This window comes from Balaenoptera ricei, chromosome 6, assembly GCF_028023285.1.
Source record: "Balaenoptera ricei isolate mBalRic1 chromosome 6, mBalRic1.hap2, whole genome shotgun sequence".
Lineage (NCBI taxonomy): Eukaryota > Metazoa > Chordata > Mammalia > Artiodactyla > Balaenopteridae > Balaenoptera > Balaenoptera ricei.
Window position 1 is genome coordinate 67,286,550 of NC_082644.1, and position 21,044 is coordinate 67,307,593.

Here is a 21,044-nt window from a genome sequence, read left to right on the forward strand (position 1 = left end):
CAAATTAGAGCAAAGTTTATACATAGAATCAAAAGTGGAATTCCTACTTTCTGCCATTAATTAGGGGTTAAGTATCATTTGAAATCTTTTTCTAGTTTCTTTCCCAAATATGTACTGTAATGTTCTTTTCAATTAAATTTTTAAATTCCTATTTGGCTCTGTTATTTCTTAGGACAAAGGTTCTTTTCCACATATCTATATCTACATTATATACACTTACAATGCATTAATATGTTTGAATTTTTTTTACCAGTTCCAAGGTACAGTCTACATTCAGTTATCTTTTTAAATATAGGGAACCACCCGTTTTGATACAAAATGACAGATTATATCATGGCTGAGTGGTGGAGTAAGTCTGCTAGGTGTGTGATGACAATGTTGCATTGAGAGTTGCCTATTCATTTGAACCAGTTTGAAGAAGTATAGGTCTGTACTTGTTGTTTAAGAATAAAAATGCAGTTTATTAGCTTACTAATATATAGACATCAGAAGTCTAAATTAGAAAATTTGTTATCTGCATAGCTGTATACTTCCCTACACACTTCAATAATTTTTATGTTAGGGTGTATTTAATTTGCTTCTTGACTTTGTGCCTGTCTTTTAATATTTATAATTGTGCTAACAGTGATTTTGTGCATTTGGATAGAACACTCATATATTCCTTATGGACTCCTTAGAGCAATCCTAAAGTAGAAAAAAAATGATTGAAAGCTGGGGTACCTTGATATTATGCAGCTTGTTGAGGCTCCTTCATGTTAAGTTACTTGCTAGTTAGTGGTAGAGCTGGATGAAGATTTTAATTCTAGCATCTTGTTCAGTACTCCTGATGTCAATAAGATCATGAGCAGAAATTATCCATATGTTCTTGTTTGGAGGTCATTTATTTGGCCTCTACTTTGTTTTGTTTGGCATCTGTGTTGGTTAATAATGTGTTGACTCTCAGCCCCAAATTTTCTATTCTTAACTCTGCTTTGTGATGCTGGGACTTGGATTCTGTAAACCATGCTTTTCCTTTACTAGCTGGCTTCCTGTTAGGTTCTCCCAGTGGGGTGCTAGTCTTTCGGCATTACCCAGCGCATTTCTGCACACTGGTAGTGGCAGTGTGTTCTGTTTTATCCTTAACTTCCGTAACAGCTTTATCACCTTCCCTCAGAGATACCAACACCAGCTGACTGGTGACCCTTTCTCAAAGGTCTGAGTCCCATCTCTGTGGGTACCTTACACCAAGCTCCTGGCACAAGCACCAGCTTGGCAAAACGTTCTCCTCAGAGCTCCATGAGTGCCTGTTTGCCAAGCTTTTAGGTTGCGATAACCTAAATTTATTTCCTTTGTTTAGGCATGGTAACTGCTTCCTAAATTTTTTTATCTTTGTGTTACCTTAGTGTTGACTTTTTCCTTTTAAGTCCTCTAATATGAGTCTAACTTTTGAATATATTAAATTTTCTGTTAAAATACCTGATGTGGTTTCTGCTTTCTTGGGTGGACTTGAAAAGTAAAACCCCTGACAGTGGATATGAATTGGTTCAGGGCAAGGATGGTAGCAAATGGGTTTTATCTTCAATGAAAACTCCAAATGAGTAGTAGTGACTTGCCTGTTTGCAGTCAATCCTGGCCCAGGTAACCACTCTCACTATAGATGTCTTTCCTGTTGTAGAATTAAATATAAATGGAGTCATACAGTACATAATCTAATGTCTGCCTAATTTTCACTTAGCATAAGGTTTTTGAGATACATCATTGCTGTTGCATGAACCAGTAATTTGTTCCTTTTAATTTTTTCATAGCATTTCATTGTATTTGGAATAAAGCTGCTATGAATGTTCATGTACAAGTTTTAGTGTGGACATATGATTTTATTTCTCTCAGGTAAGTATGTAGGAGTGGCAATGCTGGGGCATACGGTAAGTATAAATTTAACTTCATAAAAAATTGTCAAATTGTTTTCCAAAGTGAGCTACAGTTGCTCCATCTCACCAACACTTAGTATTATCAGACTTTTTAATTTTAGCTATTCTAGTGTGAGTGTTGTGCTATCTCACTGTGGTTTTAATTTGCATTTTCCTGATGACTAATGATGTTGAGCTTCTTTTCATATACTTACAAATCATTCATATAACTTCTTTTATGAATTTTTTGTACAACTCTTTTGCCTGTTTTTTTATTAATGAATTGTAAGAGGTCTTTATAAATTCTTTTTTTAAATTTTATTTTATTTATTTTTGGCTGTGTTGGGTCTTCGTTGCTGCGCGTGGGTTTTTCTCTAGTTGCAGAAAGCTGGGGCTACTCTTTGTTGTGGTGCGTGGGCTTCTCATTGCAGTGGCTTCTCTTGTTGCAGAGCACGGGCTCTAGGTGCACGGGCTTCAGTAGTTGTGGCTCACGGGCTCTAGAGCACAGGCTCAGTGGTTGTGGCGCACAGGCTTAGTTGCTTCACGGCATGTGGGATCTTCCCAGACCAGGGCTCGAACCCGTGTCCCCTGCATTGGCAGGCGGATTCTTAACCACTGTGCCACCAGGGAAGCCCCTTTATAAATTCTTGATACAAATCCTCTGTCAGATATATGAGATGCAAATCTTTTCTCTCACTCGGTCTTGCTTTTTCATTTCCTTAAGAGAATCTTTAAAAGAGAAGAAGTTTTTTATTTTGGTGAAGTTCCATTTATCAAATTTCTCTTATAATTGGTGATATTTTGCATTTTCTAGCTAACAAATCTTTGCCTTTTCCAAGTTAAGATATTCTCTCAAGTTTTCTTCTAGAAGTTTTATAGTTTTAACATGTATTTAAGGTCTGTGATTTGAGTTCATTTTTGTGTAAGGTGAAAATAGAGGCTGCGTTTTTGTGAGGTTTTTTTGTCTTTTCCCAAATGGCTTCTCAGTAGTTCTAGTACCTTTTTGTAAAGACTATCCTTTTATCCAGTCACCTTGGCGTGTCTTACAAAAACCAATTGACCATATATATAAGTGGGTTTATTACTAACACTCTGTTCTGTTCCATTAATCTATATATTTATCCTTATGTCAGCATCACACTGTCTTGACTACTATAGCCTTTTATTAAATAAGTCTTTTTTTTTGGAAATTCTGGTATTCAACTTTTTTTTTTTAACATCTTTATTGGAGTATAATTGCTTTACAATGGTGTGTTAGTTTCTGCTTTATAACAAAGTGAATCAGTTATACATATACATATATCCCCATATCTCTTCCCTCTTGAGTGTCCCTCTGTCCCACCCTCCCTATCCCACCCGTCTAGGTGGTCACAAAGCACTGAGCTGATCTCCCTGTGCTATGTGGCTGCTTCCCACTAGCTATCTTATTTTACGTTTGGTAGTGTATACATGTCCATGCCACTCTCTCACTTTGTCCCAGCTTACCCTTCCCCCTCCCTGTATCCTCAAGTCATTCTCTAGCAGGTCTGCGTCTTTATTCCCATCTTACCCCTAGGTTCTTCATGACTTTTTTTTTTTTTTTTAGATTCCATACATATGTGTTAGCATACGGTATTTGTTTTTCTCTTTCTGACTTACTTCATTCTGTATGACAGACTCTAGGTCCACCCACCTCACTACAAATAACTCAATTTCGTTTCTTTTTATGGCTGAGTAATATTCCATTGTATATATGTGCCACATCTTCATTATCCATTCATCTGTCAATGGACACTTAGGTTGCTTCCATGTCCTGGCTATTGTAAATAGAGCTGCAATGAACATTGTGGTACATGACTCTTTTTGAATTATGGTTTTCTCAGGGTATATGCCCAGTAGTGGGATTGCTGGGTCGTATGGTAGTTCTATTTTTAGTTTTTTAAGGAACCTCCATACTGTTCTCCATAGTGGCTGTATCAATTTACATTCCCACCAACAGTGCAAGAGGGTTCCCTTTTCTCCACACCCTCTCCAGCATTTATTGTTTGTAGATTTTTTGATGATGGCCATTCTGACCGGTGTGAGGTGATACCTCACTGTAGTTTTGATTTGCATTTCTCTAATGATTAGTGATGTTGAGCATCCTTTCATGTGTTTGTTGGCAATCTGTATACCTTCTTTGGAGAAATGTCTATTTAGGTCTTCTGCCCACTTTTGGATTGGGTTGTTTGTTTTTTTGATATTGAGCTGCATGAGCTGCTTGTGAGTTTTGGAGATTAATCCTTTGCCAGTTGCTTCATTTGCAAATATTTTCTCCCGTTCTGAGGGTTGTCTTTTCTTCTTGTTTATGGTTTCCTTTGCTGTGCAAAAGCTTTTAAGTTTCATTAGGTCCCATTTTTGTTTTTATTTCCATTTCTCTAGGAGGTGGGTCAAAAAGGATCTTGCTGTGATTGATGTCATAGAGTGTTCTGCCTATGTTTTCCTCTAAGAGTTTGATAGTGTCTGGCCGTACATTTAGGTCTTTAATCCATTTTGAGTTTATTTTTGTGTATGGTGTTAGGGAGTGTTCTAATTTCATTCTTTTACATGCAGCTGTCCAGTTTTCCCAGCACCACTTATTGAAGAGGCTGTGTTTTCTCCATTGTATAATCTTGCCTCCTTTATCAAAAATAAGGTGACCATATGTGCGTGGGTTTACCTCTGGGCTTTCTATCCTGTTTCATTGATCTATATTTCTGTTTTTGTGCCAGTACCATACTGTCTTGATTACTGTGGCTTTGTAGTATAGTGTGAAGTCAGGGAGCCTGATTCCTCCAACTCTGCTTTTCTTTCTCAAGATTGCTTTGGCTATTCGGGATCTTTTGTGTTTCCATACAAATTGTGAAATTTTTTGTTCTAGTTCTGTGAAAAATGCCATTGGTAGTTTGGTAGGGATTGCACTGAATCTGTAGATTGCTTTAAGTAGTATAGTCATTTTCACAATGTTGATTCTTCCAATCCAAGAACATGGTATTCTCTACATCTGTTTGTATCATCTTCAGTTTCTTTCATCAGTGTCTTATAGTTTTCTGCCTACAGGTCTTTTGTCTCCTTGGGTAGGTTTATTCGTAGGTATTTTATCATTTTTGTTGCAGTGGTAGATGGGAGTGTTCCCTTAATTTCTCTTTCAGATTTTTCATCATTAGTGTATAGGAATGCAAGAGATTTCTGTGCATTAATTTTGTACCCTGCTACTCTACCAAATTCATTGATTAGCTCTAGTAGTTTTCTGGTAGCATCTTTAGGATTCTCTATGTATACTATCATGTCATCTGCAAACAGTGACAGCTTTACTTCTTCTTTTCCGATTTGGATTCCTTTTATTTCTTTTTCTTCTCTGATTGCTGTGGTTAAAACTTCCAAAACTATGTTGAATAACAGTGGTGAGAGTGGACAACTTTGTCTTGTTCCTGACCTTGGAGGAAATGGTTTCAGTTTTTCACCATTGAGAATGATGTTGGCTGTGGGTTTGTCATATATGGCCTTTATTATGTCGAGGTAAGTTCCCTCTATGCCTACTTTCTGGAGGATTTTTATCATAAATGGGTGTTGAATTTTGTTGAAAGCTTTCTCTGCATCTATTGAGATGATCATATAGTTTTTCTCCTTCAATTTGTTAATATGGTGTATCACATTGATTGATTTGCATATATTGAAGAATCCTTGCATTCCTGGGATAAACCCCACTTGATCATGGTGTATGATCCTTTTAATGTGCTGTTGGATTCTGTTTGCTAGTATTTTGTTGAGGATTTTTGCATCTATGTTCATCAGTGATATTGGACTGCAGTTTTCTTTCTTTGTGACATCTTTGTCTGGTTTTGGTATCAGGGTGATGGTGGCCTCTTAGAATGAGTTTGGGAGTGTTCCTGCCTCTGCTATATTTTGGAAGAGTTTGAGAAGGATAGGTGTTAGCTCTTCTCTAAATGTTTGATAGAATTCACCTGTGAAGCCATCTGGTCCTGGGCTTTTGTTTGTTGGAAGATTTTTAATCACAGTCTCAATTTCAGTGCTTGTGATTGGTCTGTTTATATTTTCTGTTTCTTCCCAGTTCAGTCTTGGAAGGTTGTGCTTTTCTAGGAATTTGTCCATTTCTTCCAGGTTGTCCATTTTATTGGCATATAGTTGCTTGTAGTAGTCTCTTATGATCCTTTGTGTTTCTGTGATGTCCACTCTAACTTCTCCTTTTTCATTTCTAGTTTTATTGCTTTGAGCCCTCTCCCTCTTTTAGTTTATGAGTCTGGCTAAAGGTTTATCAATTTTGTTTATCTTTTCAAAGAATCAGCTTTTAGTTTCATTGATCTTGTCTATTGTTTTCTTAGTCTCTATTTCATTCATTTCTGCTCTGATCCTTATGATTTCTTTCATTCTACTAAACTTGGGTTTTTTTGTTCTTCTTTCTGTAGTTGCTTTAGGTATAAGTTTAGGTCGTTTATTTCAGATTTTTCTTGTTTCCTAAGGTAAGATTGTATTGCTATAAAGTTCATCTTAGAACTGCTTTTGCTGCATCCCATAGGTTTTGGATCATCGTGCTTTTGTTTTAATTTGCCTCTAGGTACTTTTTCGATTTCCTCTTTGATTTCTTTAGTGATTCATTGACTGTTTAGTAGCATATTTTTTAGCCTTTATGTGCTTGTGGTTTTTTACAATTTTTTTCTTGTAGTTGACTTCTAATCTCATAGTGTTGTGGTCGGAAAAGATGCTTGATGTGATTTCAACTTTCTTAAATTTACCAAGGCTCACTTTGTGGGCCAGCATGTGATCAATCCTGGAGAATGTTCCATGTGCACTTGAGATGTGTATTCTGCTGCTTTTGGGTGGAATGCTCTATAAATATCAGTTAAGTCCATCTGGTCTAATGTGTCATTTAAGGCCTGTTTTTCCTTATTGATTTCTGTCTGGATGATCTGTCCATTGATATAAGTGGAGTGTTTAAAGTCCTCCACTATTATTGTGTTACTATTGATTCCTCCCTTTATGGCTGTTAGTATTTACCTCATATGTTGAGGTGCTCCTATGTTGGGTGCATATATATTTACAATTGTTATATCTTCTTTTCGGATTGATCCCTTGATCATTTTGTAGTGTCCTTCCTTGCCTCTTGTAACATTATTTTAAAGTCTATCCAGCTTTCTTTTGATTTCCATTTGCATGGAATATCTTTTTCCATCCCCTCACTTTCAGTCTGTATGTGTCCCTGGATCTGAAGTGGGTCTCTTGTAGACAGCACACATATGGGTGTTGTTTTTGTATCCATTCAGCCAGTCAGTGTCTTTTGGTTGGAGCATTTAATCTGTTTACGTTTAAGGTAATTATCGATATGTATGTTCTTATTGCCATTTTGTTAATTGTTTTGGATTTGTTTTTGTAGGCCTTTCTTTCCCTTCCTTTTTTGTTCTCTTCCCTTGTGATTTTTTTTTCCCCCTTGTGATTTGATGACTATCTTTATTGTGGGTTTGGATTCCTTTTTCTTTTTTGTGTATATGTTGTAGATTTTCAGGTTTGCAAACTGTAGTTTGCAGTTAACCTGAGGTTTTGATATAGCAGTCTATATGTAAGCAAGATTGTTTTAAGTTGCTGGTCTTTTAATTTCAAATGCATTTCCAATATCTTGCATTTGTGCTCTCCTCTTCTCACTATTGCTCATTTTGATATATTTGTGTGCAGCTGATTTCCTACCTTTACTGTATGTTTGCCTTTACCGGTGAGGTTTCCCATTCATAAGTTTCTTGTTTCTAGTTGTGGCCTTTTCTTTTCCCCCTAGAGAAGTTCCTTTAGTATTTGTTGCAAAGCTGGTCTGGTGGTGATAAATTCTCTTAGCTTTTGTTTGTCTGTAAAGCTTTTGATTTCCTTAGAATCTGAATGAGACCCTTGCTGGGTAGAGTATTCTTGGTTATCGGTTCTTCCCTTTCATCACTTTAAATATATTGTGCCACTCCTTTCTTGCCTGCAGAGTTTCTGCTGAGAAATCAGCTGATAACCTATGGGAGTTCCTTTGTCTGTTATTTGTTGAATTTTTTTTTTTTTTTTTTTTTTGTCTATAATTTTTGTCAATTTGATTACTCTCGGCGTGTTCCTCCTTGCATTAATCCTGTATGGGACTCTCTGTGCTTCCTGAATTTGGGTGACTGTTTCCTTTCCCACGTTAGGGAAGTTTTCAGCTATTATCTCTTCAAATATTTTCTCAGGTCGTCTCTCTCTTTTCTCCTTCTGGGACCCCTATAATACGAATGTTGGTGCATTTGTTATCCCAGAGGTCTCTTAGACCATCCTCATTTCTTTTCATTCTTTTTTCTGTATTCTGTTCCATGCAGTGATTTCCACCATTCTCTCTTCCATCTCACTTATGCATTGTTCTGCCTCAGTTAGTCTGCTACTGATTCCTTCTAGTATATTTTTCATTTTAGTTATTGTATTGTTCATCTTTTTGTTCTTTATATTTTTTGTTAAAAACTTCTTGTAACTTCTTGCTCTGTGCATCCATTCTTTTTTGTGTTCTTGGATCATCTTTACGATCATTATTCTAAGTTCTTTTGGGTATATTGCCTATCTCCATGTTACTTAGTTGTTGCCTTGGGGTTTTATCTTGTTCCTTCATCTGGAACATATTCCTCTGTTGTCTCATTGTCTAAATTTATATTTGTATTCTTATGTATATGGAAGGTTAGTTATGTTTCTCAACCTTGAATAAGTGGCCCTCTGTAGGGGATGTCCTATGTGTCCTAGCAGTTGATTCCACTCTTGTTGCCCAAGGGTGACGGACCACCTGGTCCCAGGGTAGGTTCTGACCTGTGTTTTCATACTCAGTTCCACAGGCTGCAGGGTTGCAGTTTTCTTGCTTCTGCTGTCTGCCCCCTGGCAGATGAGTCTGGTATAGAGGCTTGTGAAGGCTTTCTTGTGGGACGGGCTGATGCCTGCCCACTGGTGGATAGAGCTGGGTCTTGGCCCTCTGCTGGGCTGGGCCGTGTCAGGGGCCATGTCTAGAGGTGGCCATGTCTGAGGTGGGCTCAGGAAGTTTTTAGGCAGCCTGTCTGCTAATGGGTGGGGCTGTGCTCCTGCCCTGTTGGTTGTTTGGCCTGATGCATCCCAGCACTAGAGCCTACAGCCTGTTGAGTGGGGCCAGGTCTTGGTGTTATAGACCCAAGCAAAATATCTGCCTCCAGCAAGAGTTCCAGTACATGAACTCTCCCCAAATATTTCCACCACCAGCTTTTATGACCCCAGAGAGAGCCACAGACACCCCCTGTCTCCCCAGGAGACCATCCAATACCAGCAGGTACATCTGGCCCAGGCTCCTATTAAGTCACTGCTTTTGCCCTGGGTGCTGGTACCCTGGGTCCCGGAGACCTTGTGTGCGCCGTCCTGGCATCTGCTACACCTGCTCCTTCCTGTTCAGCTCACAGTCATAGTGTACCTCCCAAAGCTTTTTTTTTTAAGTTCATTCACTTTCAACTTTCTCTTGTCATCTAGCAAAAGGTATTATTATCCCTTACATTGCTCCTTCTACAAAGACTTACTTTTCTACATTTTATCAAATTGTCGTGCACTTAAATTCTTTTTTTTTTTGGAGGATAGGATGTGAGAGTACAACCAAAAATATATTCAAATAATTTTCACCAGGAACTGAAATGATTGATTCTGTCATCTTGCCACCTGGGAAATACAATCACGGATCACTGCAGAAAGCTTATCTAGTTTATTGCTGCTTTATATGCATGCTGCCAAAGCTGTGAAAGGCTGCACAGTGAAGTGGTTATAACTCTGGCATTGGACTCAGACTGCCTAAATTCAAATTCCAACATCCCTTCTTTCTACACGTGGGACTTGGAAATTTGTATCTTGCTAAATTTCAGTGTCTACATACTTAAAATTAGAAAAATAATAGTACCTACCTCAGAGTTGTGTGGATAAAATGAGGTAATCTATGTAGGAGGATACTACCCCTATCCTAAGTACAATCTACAGATTTAATGCAATCCCTATCAAAATCCCAATGATTTTTTTTGCAGAAATAGAAAAGTCCATCCTAAAATTCATATGCAATCTCAAGGGACACCAAATAGCCAAAACAATTTTTTAAAAAGAACAAAATTGGAGGTCTCACACTTCCTGATTTCAAAACTTACCTACAAGGGCTTCCCTGGTGGCACAGTGGTTGAGAATCTGCCTGCCAATGCAGGGGACACGGGTTCGAGCCCTGGTCTGGGAAGATCCCACATGCTGCGGAGCAACTAGGCCCATGAGCCACAACTGCTGAGCCTGCACGTCTGGAGCCTGTGCTCTGCAACAAGAGAGGCCACGATAGTGAGAGGCCCGCGCACTGCGATGAAGAGTGGCCCCCGCTTGCCGCAACCAGAGAAAGCCCTAGCACAGAAACGAAGACCCAACACAGCCATAAATAAATAAATAAATTAATTAATTTTAAAAAAACTTACTACAAAACCTACGGTAAACAAAACAGTGTGGTACTGGCATAAAGACAAACATAAAGACTAATGGCATAAAACAGAAAGCTCAGAAATAATCACTAATGTATATAGTCAGTTTTCAACAAGGGTACCCCCAAGATCATTCAATGGGAGAAGGACACTCTTTTCAAGAAGTGGCACTGGGAAAACTAGAAATATACATGCCAAAAAATGGACCCTTACCTTTCAACATACAGAAAAATTAACCCAAAATGGATCAAAGACCTAAATGTCAAGAGTTAAAGCCATAAAACACTTTTGAAGTTTTTTCCCAATGTTTTCTTCTAACAGTGGATTTGGCAATGATTTCTTGAATATGACAGTAAAAGTAGATAAACTGGAATTATCAAAATTAAAAACTTTTGTGCATAAGAGGATACAATCAACAGAATAAAATGGCAACCCGCAGAATGGGAAAAATATTTGCAAATTATATATATATATAAGGGGTTAATATCCAGAATATAGAAAGAACTTCTACAGCTTAACAAAATCGAACCCAATTTTAAAATGGGCAAAGGACTTACTTAAACATTTCTCCAAAGATTAAAAGAATGGCCAATAAAATTGCATATTAAAAGATGCTTAACACCATTAATCATTAGTGAAATGTAAATGAAAACCACAATGCTAAACAATGTCACACCCATTAAGATGGATACAATAAAAGGGAAAAAATAAAAGCTGTAGCATTTTTCAAAGATGAATGCCTTGACTGGGTAATTTCATAGCACAGATATGATCTTCATTTGGTATTGTTAGTTTCTTTACTATTTCTGTGGAAATTTTCCTTTGACTGTAATATACAGTAATATGCCATGGTTTTAGTATCTTTCTTATCACCTTTTATGATCAAGAAGAAAAATTGCTAATACACTGCATATCATTAAAACACCCTAAGTTTTTTGAGAAGATTATTGTGTCTTATTGATTTATTGTGAAATGTAAAAACAAGACAACAGAATGGTACTCAGGGATGTATCTCCACTGAATACTTTATTTTTTTTTAAGGATTTGTTTATTTATTTATTTACTTATTTATTTATTTTGGCTGTCTTGGGTCTTTGTTTCTGTGCAAGGGCTTTCTATAGTTGCGGCAAGCGGGGGCCACTCTTCATCGTGATGCGCGGGCCTCTCACTATCGCGGCCTCTCTTGTTGTGGAGCACAGGCTCCAGACGTGCAGGCTCAGTAGTTGTGGCTCACGGGCCTAGTTGCTCCGCAGCATGTGGGATCTTCCCAGACCAGGGCTCGAACCCATGTCCCCTGCATTGGCAGGCAGATTCTCAACCGCTGCGCCACCAGGGAAGCCCAAGACTTAATTTTTGTATCTGTTAAAGAAAGTCCTTAAATTCTAGAGAGATTAAAATTGGATGACTTTTTAAAAAGATTACATATTAACTAATTTTTTTTTTTTTAGTTTAGATACACTATTTAGAATATTTGCTTAAAGAGCTAATACTCTCAGGGCTTCCCTGGTGGCACAGTGGTTAAGAATCCGCCTGTCAAAGCAGGGGACGTGGGTTCGAGCCCTGGTCCGGGAAGATCCCACATGTCCCAGAGCAACTAAGCCTGTGTGCCACAACTACTGAGCCTGTGCTCTAGATCCTGTGAGCCACAACTACTGAGCCTGCGTGCTACAACTACTGAAGCCCGCACATCTGGAGCCTGTGCTCCAAAACAAGAGAAGCTACTGCAATGAGAAGCCCACGCACTGCAAAGAAGAGTAGCCCCCACTCGCTGCAACTAGAGAAAGCCCGTGTGCAGCAATGAAAACCCAACACAGCCAAAAAAAATAAATAAAAATAGTAAATAAATTAAAAACAAAAAGATCTAATACTCTCAGTGTCCTCACACTGACATATCTTCCCTCTCTTACTGAAGTCACTTCTGAGTTAGTGCTGGTTTGGCCCATGTCCACGTGAGTACACTTAAGAGCAGTGTTTCTCTACTTTCTTTGCATTATCCCCCATCCTTGGAAGGAGGTTTTTAGACATTTTCTCCTAATCTCTTTCACCATGAAATTTTCATATCATTGCATACCTATTTATGTACTGTATTTCTGTGCTTTATACATAAAAAGAATGAGGCTTTTCATCAGTACTCACCCCAAGAGTTGATATCACCTCTGCTGAAAAAGCATGCTCTAAAGAGAATACATGAAACCCCAACTCTCATATTAGGCCCAGGCCCAAGATATCCTTTCTATGGATCCTTTATATTTGAGATCATTTGGGGCCACACCAAACTAGATTCCCTGAAAACACCATGATTAGGGCTCATATCCTCAAAGCTGCAGCAGAACTGAAAGTTTAAATCTCTTGGTTTTGTCTGAATGTTTACTTAACAGGGAATTCTAAGGTGAAATACCTTCAGGATTAACCCTCCCATAAGATTACCCAGGATTCCTTTGTCTATATCCACAACTGCACTATCTACTCTTTATTCTCAATATGTGAATGGGATTTAGGATTTTATCAAGAGGTGATGGCTTCATTACTACAACCATTAACATGAATTATCTGATGCATCTTGAAAGTCATAGGGAGCTTGCATTTGTCAGCATTGGTAAGTGAGTGCATATGTAGGAAGGTCTGAAGTGGTATACAATGTGGATACGGTCATTTTTTTTTTTTTTAAGTTTAGAAAAGAAAAATGACTCTACTAAGAATCTGACCCTTAAGTGGCCACGTTGGAGCAACTATAAGAAAATGACCTAGATAATTACTAGACCCATAGTAGTTGGCATTTGACTGAGCTATCCACACTCTAACCTTCTACATTTATCATAGTAATCCTAAAATGAGAAATTCAAGATGTTAGAAAAAAATTCCCATTAAATGCGAGTTTAATCTGAGATCTGACAGAAATTTAGAAATTCCCTTTTCCCATCACCACACTCATTGTTCCTTAGGTCTCAGATTTCCAAATCATTTTTAGGAAAAAGATTGTCCTCTATGGTAGTCTCAACTTTTGGAAATTTCTTCCTCTGTAATAGTAGCTTTGGAAGTAAACTGGGCCACCTTAAAAAATTATAATGGTATACTCAGAGTTTTAGAATTCAACTTCAACATTTCTCAAAGTCCTTCAATAAAAAGGTAAGACTTTGTTTCATTTTTTTTTTTTGTCACCAATACCTTTACTATATTATCAAGAATTTCTATTCAATAAGCTGCAATATAATGTTACAAAACTAGTAACAGGAAGGAAAAGAAGTGGTACCATGGGATTCACACTATCCTCAAATTACTGATAGAAACAAGGATTAAAACACTTTTTAAAAGAAAGAAAGAAGAAAAGAAACAATATTCTGGCAGAATTTGTGGGAAACAGTGACTATTACTTTGTTTTTAAAATGCTTTGTGAACAGTAGACAATAAGTGCTATCATTTGACACAAACTACTTCAAATTTGTCATTTAGATCTTCGCTACCTGCAGCTTGCACTCAAGGGCTTAGGCTACCTTGGTTATGCAGATTAAAAGTATTTTAATCAGTACTGTTGGAGAATTCAGTTATTTGCTCTTAAGAATCAAGATGAAGTGTTTGATTCTGCAAACTTTCTTTTCATTCCTCTCCAACCAAAATTAATCCAACATCCTAAATGTAAGGACATAAAATAAATTTTGTTCTTATATACTTACAATTTGGGATAGTTACAAAGGTTCATTACAGCAACCTTCAACAAAACTATTATTGCAGAAGAAGAAAGTATCGTGTATTTCAAAGTTGTTAAAGTTGAAAAAAATTTCAAGTAGATATTTTCATAATTGAGTGTAGGTTTATCTTTCTCATTTTATTTCCATTTTCTTTAGTATCTATGACTTTCTTAATCTCTAACGTTTTTAGTTTCAGTAAATAAATTGCAACTCACGAGCTTATACTCCATGCTACTAGAAAATTCATGCTCTGAGATTCACATATATTCCAAGCGTCTGAAACACCCTAAACTTTTTCACTAAAAATACTTAATTATCTTTTTTGCGTGTGAAAAGCACCTAAACATTTTCAACTATGTTCTTGAAAGGATAATTGATGAACAAACCTTTCTATTGCATACTTTCATTTGTGTTTTTAGTGTACTTGTTCTGCTTATCATCTGCAACTGGTTAAGTTGCCTTTCCAGCTGCCTGCTGTCTCTATAAAATCCTGCTATATGCCTTTTCCTTACCACCTTGTTCTGTTTATTAATGATATTTACCTGTTGTCAGACTTAAAAGCTATGCTACTGTCTGTTCACACTGCTCAAAGTTGACTTGCTTGACCCCAATAAATAGCATCTATAGGAGTGCTTCCTAGTACAGGTATTAAAAACATAACACATATTCACAAAAACTAAGAATATGGATAACTGGAACAGGGACTCCTAGAAGCTATTTTAATGATCTCATTTTATAAATCTGTTCCAGTTCAAAATAAGATGTTAAGCAATTTGCTATGCAAAGAAAGGCCTTATAATGGAAAATGATAATTAAAAACTTTTAAAAACATATTAGTAACGATTGGTGTTTCAGTTGGAGATAAGGCTTTTCCTTATAAATTTGTTAAGACTGGAAAAGAACAATATTTAGGGCCTGCACTAAGCAATGCCATCTGGCATAAGCACGGTAGAAGTTAATTTCTTAACCTATGAAGAACATACTGTAATAAAGTAAAACAAAATTGGTAATTTTAATATTTAGGTATATAATGTGATATGATTATATGAATTTGATTAATGTGAAAGTTTAAAAATTCTCTGTCATTCTGAAATCTCTCTAAGGTTACTGTCAGTATCGTAAAACAGTTAGCAGCTAGTTATCTTGAAATTAAGTACAACCAACCCAAATCAGGGTGTCAATATAAAGTATTTTCTGATATTTATACTTCTTTTTTTCTTAAATAAAATGAAGATTATCTCATATAACCCTGTCTTTTGTTTGGATAATTCTGCTGACTTACTGTTATTATCTATTCTAATATAGGAGATTAAAGATCTTTAGTAAGTTGTACTGGAAAATTAGAGAAACTTTCATTAGAAATAATTTACATACCAGACCTAGGGTGGATATAGCAGTGTTCATAAACAGCACAAAGTAGTTGATAGCACTCTTAGGAAGCATTTCTTTTAAACTGAAAGGTAAGTTTACTTTATAAAAGTTTTTCTCTACACATCTCTAAATCAGTGTGTGTACCTGCAGTTCCTTGGTTAGGTGACAATACAAAAGAAAATAACTTCTGAATATTTATTACATGAGTATTTCAGTTTTGTGGGAACATGCTAAAGGCACAATGAAGAAAATAATACAGTCTCAATCTGACCACATCATGCCACCCCAAAGAGAATGGCTCCCCAGGTATAGAACTGTAGGTATTTTCTAAAGTCTACTCTATAACAAAACTCTTTAAATAAAATTTAAATATCAGAAGTTATGGTTTTGATAAAAATTTCACTTGACTTTAAAGCAGAAGTCTTGGGTTGTAAGAAAGTACTCTTCCATAGCAAATTATAGTGCTACTGGCAGCATATATAAATAACATGAAAAAGTGACTATTTCCCAAAGCAGGTAGCCATGGATATAGGGAATTATTTATATAAAGACTGTGTAACCTAAAATACTGGAATATTTACAGAATTACAGAATTTTAAGAAAATCTTTACCCTCATTTCTGAAGCGTATTACTTTGAAGAAACATTTTGGCATTAACTGGTACAATACTGACTTACCTGTGTCTTGTGCAGAACCAACTAAACAGCTGCATGGTTAATTTCCTTTTATGTATGGTCAGAATCAAAATTTAAAACATCACAAACCCTCAATAAATAATAATTCTCTTGAAAACTTAGAATTTTACAATAAGGCAGTCATCCCATTCTAAAAACTTAAGACGTTTATGTGGGATTTTTCTCCTAAAACTAAAAATGGAAACATTAAAAGAAAAACTTTTAAAAAAGAAACCTAGTTAACATCCTTGTTTTTATAAACAAAATGTTATCAACCTTTAAGAATCTACTTTTAGGTACTTAAGTTTTAGTACAAAAATCTGCAATCAAACATATTATATGATATGCTACTTTTGACATGAAAAGTAGCAGGACAGAAGATCTCTTAAATGCATTACATACACAGATCCTGGAGGAGTCTTTACAAATTAAACAAAAATTATATTCAACTTTCATCAAAATATAATGTTTACTAGAAATCTTTTAAAATCTAATATATTATCATTTTAGATGATTAGTGCATTTGGTAACTACTATTTGGTAAAATGCTTTAAAGATAGCATAAAAAGCATTTCTTCCCTTTCCTTCCAACAAAAAACTCAAACTTTATATGTGAGGCATTTTTTTCTTATATAATATTCATTTTAAAACCAGCTCCAAAAATTAGAAAGATAATCAAAAGTCTTAAGTTCAAGTTAAAAAAAAAAAAAGCATACAGCATTGAAAATAAAGAAACTATTTTCTTTTTAACCAAAATGCCAAGTATTTTAAACTTTGTATAAATAACACACAGACAAAAAACCCCACCATATTTTAGGTATGGTGTCTAAAATGGAGTAGCACTAAAACAAACGACAACAGTAACAAATGACCCTGTATACTTAGTTGAAAAATGCTGAGTTTTCTTCAAGACATTATGAATTTTCTACTGGCATTCTTGAATAAAATTAACAAGCATACTTTTTTTTTTTTTTTTTACCAATTTACTCTCATTTCTCCCTTGTATGTAAGAATCTAACAAAAGAAAATCTCTTTTATAATGGCAATAGATTTCTGAAATCCCTAAAATATACATTCTTTAGAAAAAAATTCCTAACCCACTGTGCATCTTAATAGGCTTATATATATGAAAAACAATCTATTTTATGGCTTAACACTTAAATGTAATCCATGACTATAGGTCCCAGGGATTGAAGAGTCTTATTGGCAGCCAGTAGCTCAAGGGATGACAATATTCCTGGCATTCGTAATCTCAAAATTTTAAAAGAAAACTGTTCACTGTAGTCTTAGAAAAACCTGGAGATAGTTCTATTTAAAAAACATACTCGCCACAAACAGATACAAGGGAGACAAATGAGAAAATAGATTGTGTTATATCTTTGTAAACTTGTTCCATTTCAAAATGTATTCTTTAGAGTCAGGGAAATTCCCTATACAAATAAAACTAAACATTTGTTCCCTTTGCTTTGAAAAATATTTACAGTACATAGAACAACAAGCTAAAAGTATACACCTGCTTATATTGCTGGCCAGTGATATAGATGAACAAGGACACAAAGGTGCTTATTCAATTATCTGAGCATCTTAATTTGTACAGTGAAGTTATTATAGATCAACTATGGAAAAATTAGAAAACATTATTTATGAATACCAGCCCTTGTGTAAAACATCACACAAGATGCCAAGGTATTATACATTCACTGTGGTAAAAACTGTACATACGTATTCTGTGCATATTTAACATTTACAATTTTTTCATCTCTCATAATTCTGAGTTGAAAAAAGTCTAATTTTCTTCTTTTGCCAAAGAAAGGTGATATTAACTGACTGATTAGGTTCACAAAACTTTTTACAAAACTCTTTGCAAAGGACTTTTCATCAATGTCTTTGGCTGGTGTCCTCATGAAGAAAAACTCACTAAACTTTGAAAGCTCTGAGCAGGTATTTCCACACTTTTGCTGGCTAAAGTCATGATATACATAATAATGATATATGTCATAACAGTCCACAGTAATGTGAAATACAACACTTTGTTCTGTAAGTCTATTTTGGTCTCAGAGTGAAGTTCATTTCTTTCATCCAGCCATGCTGTCTCTTATTTGATCAACTCGAAGAGCTAGGTCTCTGAAAGAGGGGCGTTGGTTTACATTATTGTTCCAGCATTCTGTCATAATTACATAAATCTGTAAAAGGGAAAATAAACCAAAATTACAATGAACACAAAGTGCCATCTTTTAATTGGTGAAGACATAAATTCAGAACTCCCACTTAATTTGCCTGTACAGGCATGTGTCATGGATATACCTATATCCACAGTCATGATTATGCTATTTTTCTACAACCTCAGCAAATTAAATTACATAAACTGACCTGAAATCCTTGGGTAAAGAGAGAAAGAAAATGCATGATTACTGTGGCTAAAAAAATTTTTTTGTTACCTCATCTGGGCATCCATCTGGTCTTGGTAATCTTCCATTATTCTTCAGGAGTTCTATCAAATGAAACACAATCATCTGTCCTTGTTTGTCATTGCCAATCATACGCATAAATTCCTGAAACACAAACCCACTTTTCAATGACACATTTTTGGTACATTTAATTTGAATCAGAATTCTTTCTCAACTTCTTCCAGTAAATGGGAAAAATCCTGTATGTTTCCTTACCTTGAAACATTTTAAAAACAGACTATTTTAACTTCAAAAACTTCGTTTTCAGTCACAGTTCAGAAAAGATTGTTAAATGTGGAACGTCTATAATGCCATTTCCATAACTGTAACATACTCAGCACAAATTCCCTGAGAAGGATTCAAAACCAGTGAACTAAAAACAGACTTACTTTGTTTTAACACATCATATTACATTTCAGCTGAAATAAAAAGCTGAATGTAAAAGAAGACATAATAAAAAGAAAATACAGAATGAATATTTAAGCATAAACGCAATGGAGAGAAAAAGTTCTATGCTTAAAATTCATAAAATTAAAGTCTGAACCATAAGCTAGAGAAGTATTTACAATGAACACATCATTTATTTAAACATAGAGAACTCTTATATACTGGTAAGAAAAATTACCAATATAAAAATGGGCAAAGTACATGAGGATACAATGCACACACGCACAGACTCACCCCAAACACCCAATAAATATGTATTCAATCACACTAATAGCAGAAATGCAAATTAAAATCAAGTAGGTACAACTTCTGTCCCATCAATTTGGCAAAACTGTGTAGAAATATAATAGTCAACACTGGCAAATGATAAAACGTATACCCCTATGCACAGCTACTGAGAGTCTAATCTGGTACAGCTTTCCTGGAAAGCATTTTGAAATAATGAAAATCCTATAAAAGAGTTCATAACGTTTCACCTATAATTATACTTTTACTCTAAGATGACAATCAGAGATGAACATAAATATATATAAGGATGTGCACTATGTTCAATGAAGTGTTACTTAAAAGACTGAAAAATGGAAAATGATTGTCCAGAAATTATATCCTTATGATGAAATGCTACCAAGGAATTAGAAGTCATATTTGCAGTAAATATTGACTAATATAGGAAAATATCCATGCTATAGTATGTAATGAAAAAGCAGGACAGCAAACTGTACAGTATGACCTGTTATAAAAGAAATCTTTTTAATAAAATTTCACTTTTACATATAAAATTAAAAGAAGCCTGTAAGAAAACATACCACAGTATTAAAGTGGTTATCTCTGAGTAGTTGAATTAGAGATTATTTTTATTTTCTTCTTTATACTTTCCTATATTAAAATTATACAATGAGCAGAAAAAATATTACTTTAAAAGGTTTAACTTTTACAATAATTCCTGGAATGAATGAGTTTATCGGATTTACTAAAGATAATATTAAGAGAATATACTAAATAGTACTCCAATCCCCACTTTTTAAAACATCAAGTTAATTTAATGAGTAAGTTTGGGATTATTTTTGTTGGTTGCTGTCTTACAAATAAGCAATAGGAGCTCTAAAATAACCCTAAGCTTACTATTATTCTTTGGAAAAAGCTTTTCTCATGTTAAAAAAAAACTTGAGAGTAAATAAAAAGCACACTGACCGCTGGTGGGCTTTTACTCTTCTCAATATATGTGAAAAGTTCATACAGAACCACTCCAAAGCTCCAAACATCTGAGGCCACAGAAAACTTGCTCTCTGTCAGTGATTCTGGTGCATACCTGTAGTATATTTAAAAGACAGTTACTTGATGTGTCAATTCTTGATTTTATCTGCAAATCATTGGATTAAAAAAAAACCAAGCTGTAGAGAAAAGGGTTATTAACACAGCAGGCCTGAGGCTGCCATCTTCAAAAAGGCTGTTTGCAATGTTGACACTTGACTGGTACCTGGGATCTTAGATTTCAGGAGGGTTTCCACAATTCCCTAAATGATAATAAAAGTGGCTCACTGTACCTAAACCATTTCTGCAAACAGATGAGTCTAGAATCTTGGTAATGTGCCAGGCAGAGAATGTCTACATGGCCAGTCCCAATAAAAACTGGGGGCACTGAGTCTCTAATGAGCTTCCTTAGTAGATGACATTTCACACATGTTGTCACAAGTTATTGCTGGGGGAATTAAGTGTGTCCCATATGACTTTACTTGGAGAGGACACTTAGAAACTTGTGCTTGGTTTCTTCCAGGTGTTCTCCCAGACGCCTTTTCCCTTTGCTGATTTTGCTTTGCATCCTTTCCCTGTAATGAGTCATAGCCATGCTTATGACTGTATGCTGGGTCCTATGAGTCCTCCTAGTGAATCATCAAACCTGAGGGTGGTCTTGGGAACCTCCAAAACACAAAGATAACTAAAATCCAAAAAAATTAATTTTTGTCTCAGTAGCATCAGGGTTAACTGCAAAGTACTTTCCAAGAACTGAAAAAAAGCTGATCTTTCCAAGTTAAGCTTAAAATGAATCCAGATAAGTATCCTAGAGAAAAAGTGCCTT

The 21,044-nt window shown here is 35.6% G+C and overlaps 1 protein-coding gene across 4 annotated transcripts in view; it reads right to left on the bottom strand.

The window, feature by feature from the left end:
• Positions 1–16,836: 16,836 nt before the first annotated feature.
• The window catches only part of JAK2 (Janus kinase 2), a 162,221-nt gene continuing 158,013 nt past the window's right edge, over positions 16,837–21,044 (bottom strand). For all 4 annotated transcript variants that reach the window (XM_059924783.1, XM_059924782.1, XM_059924781.1 and 1 more), the window contains 3 exons: positions 20,159–20,276; positions 18,512–18,625; positions 16,837–18,256 (listed from right to left, as the gene is read on the bottom strand). In XM_059924783.1, the coding sequence (XP_059780766.1) occupies positions 18,149–18,256; positions 18,512–18,625; positions 20,159–20,276 (340 nt within the window). In that variant the 3' untranslated portion in view covers positions 16,837–18,148. The remainder of the gene's footprint in view (positions 18,257–18,511; positions 18,626–20,158; positions 20,277–21,044) is intronic.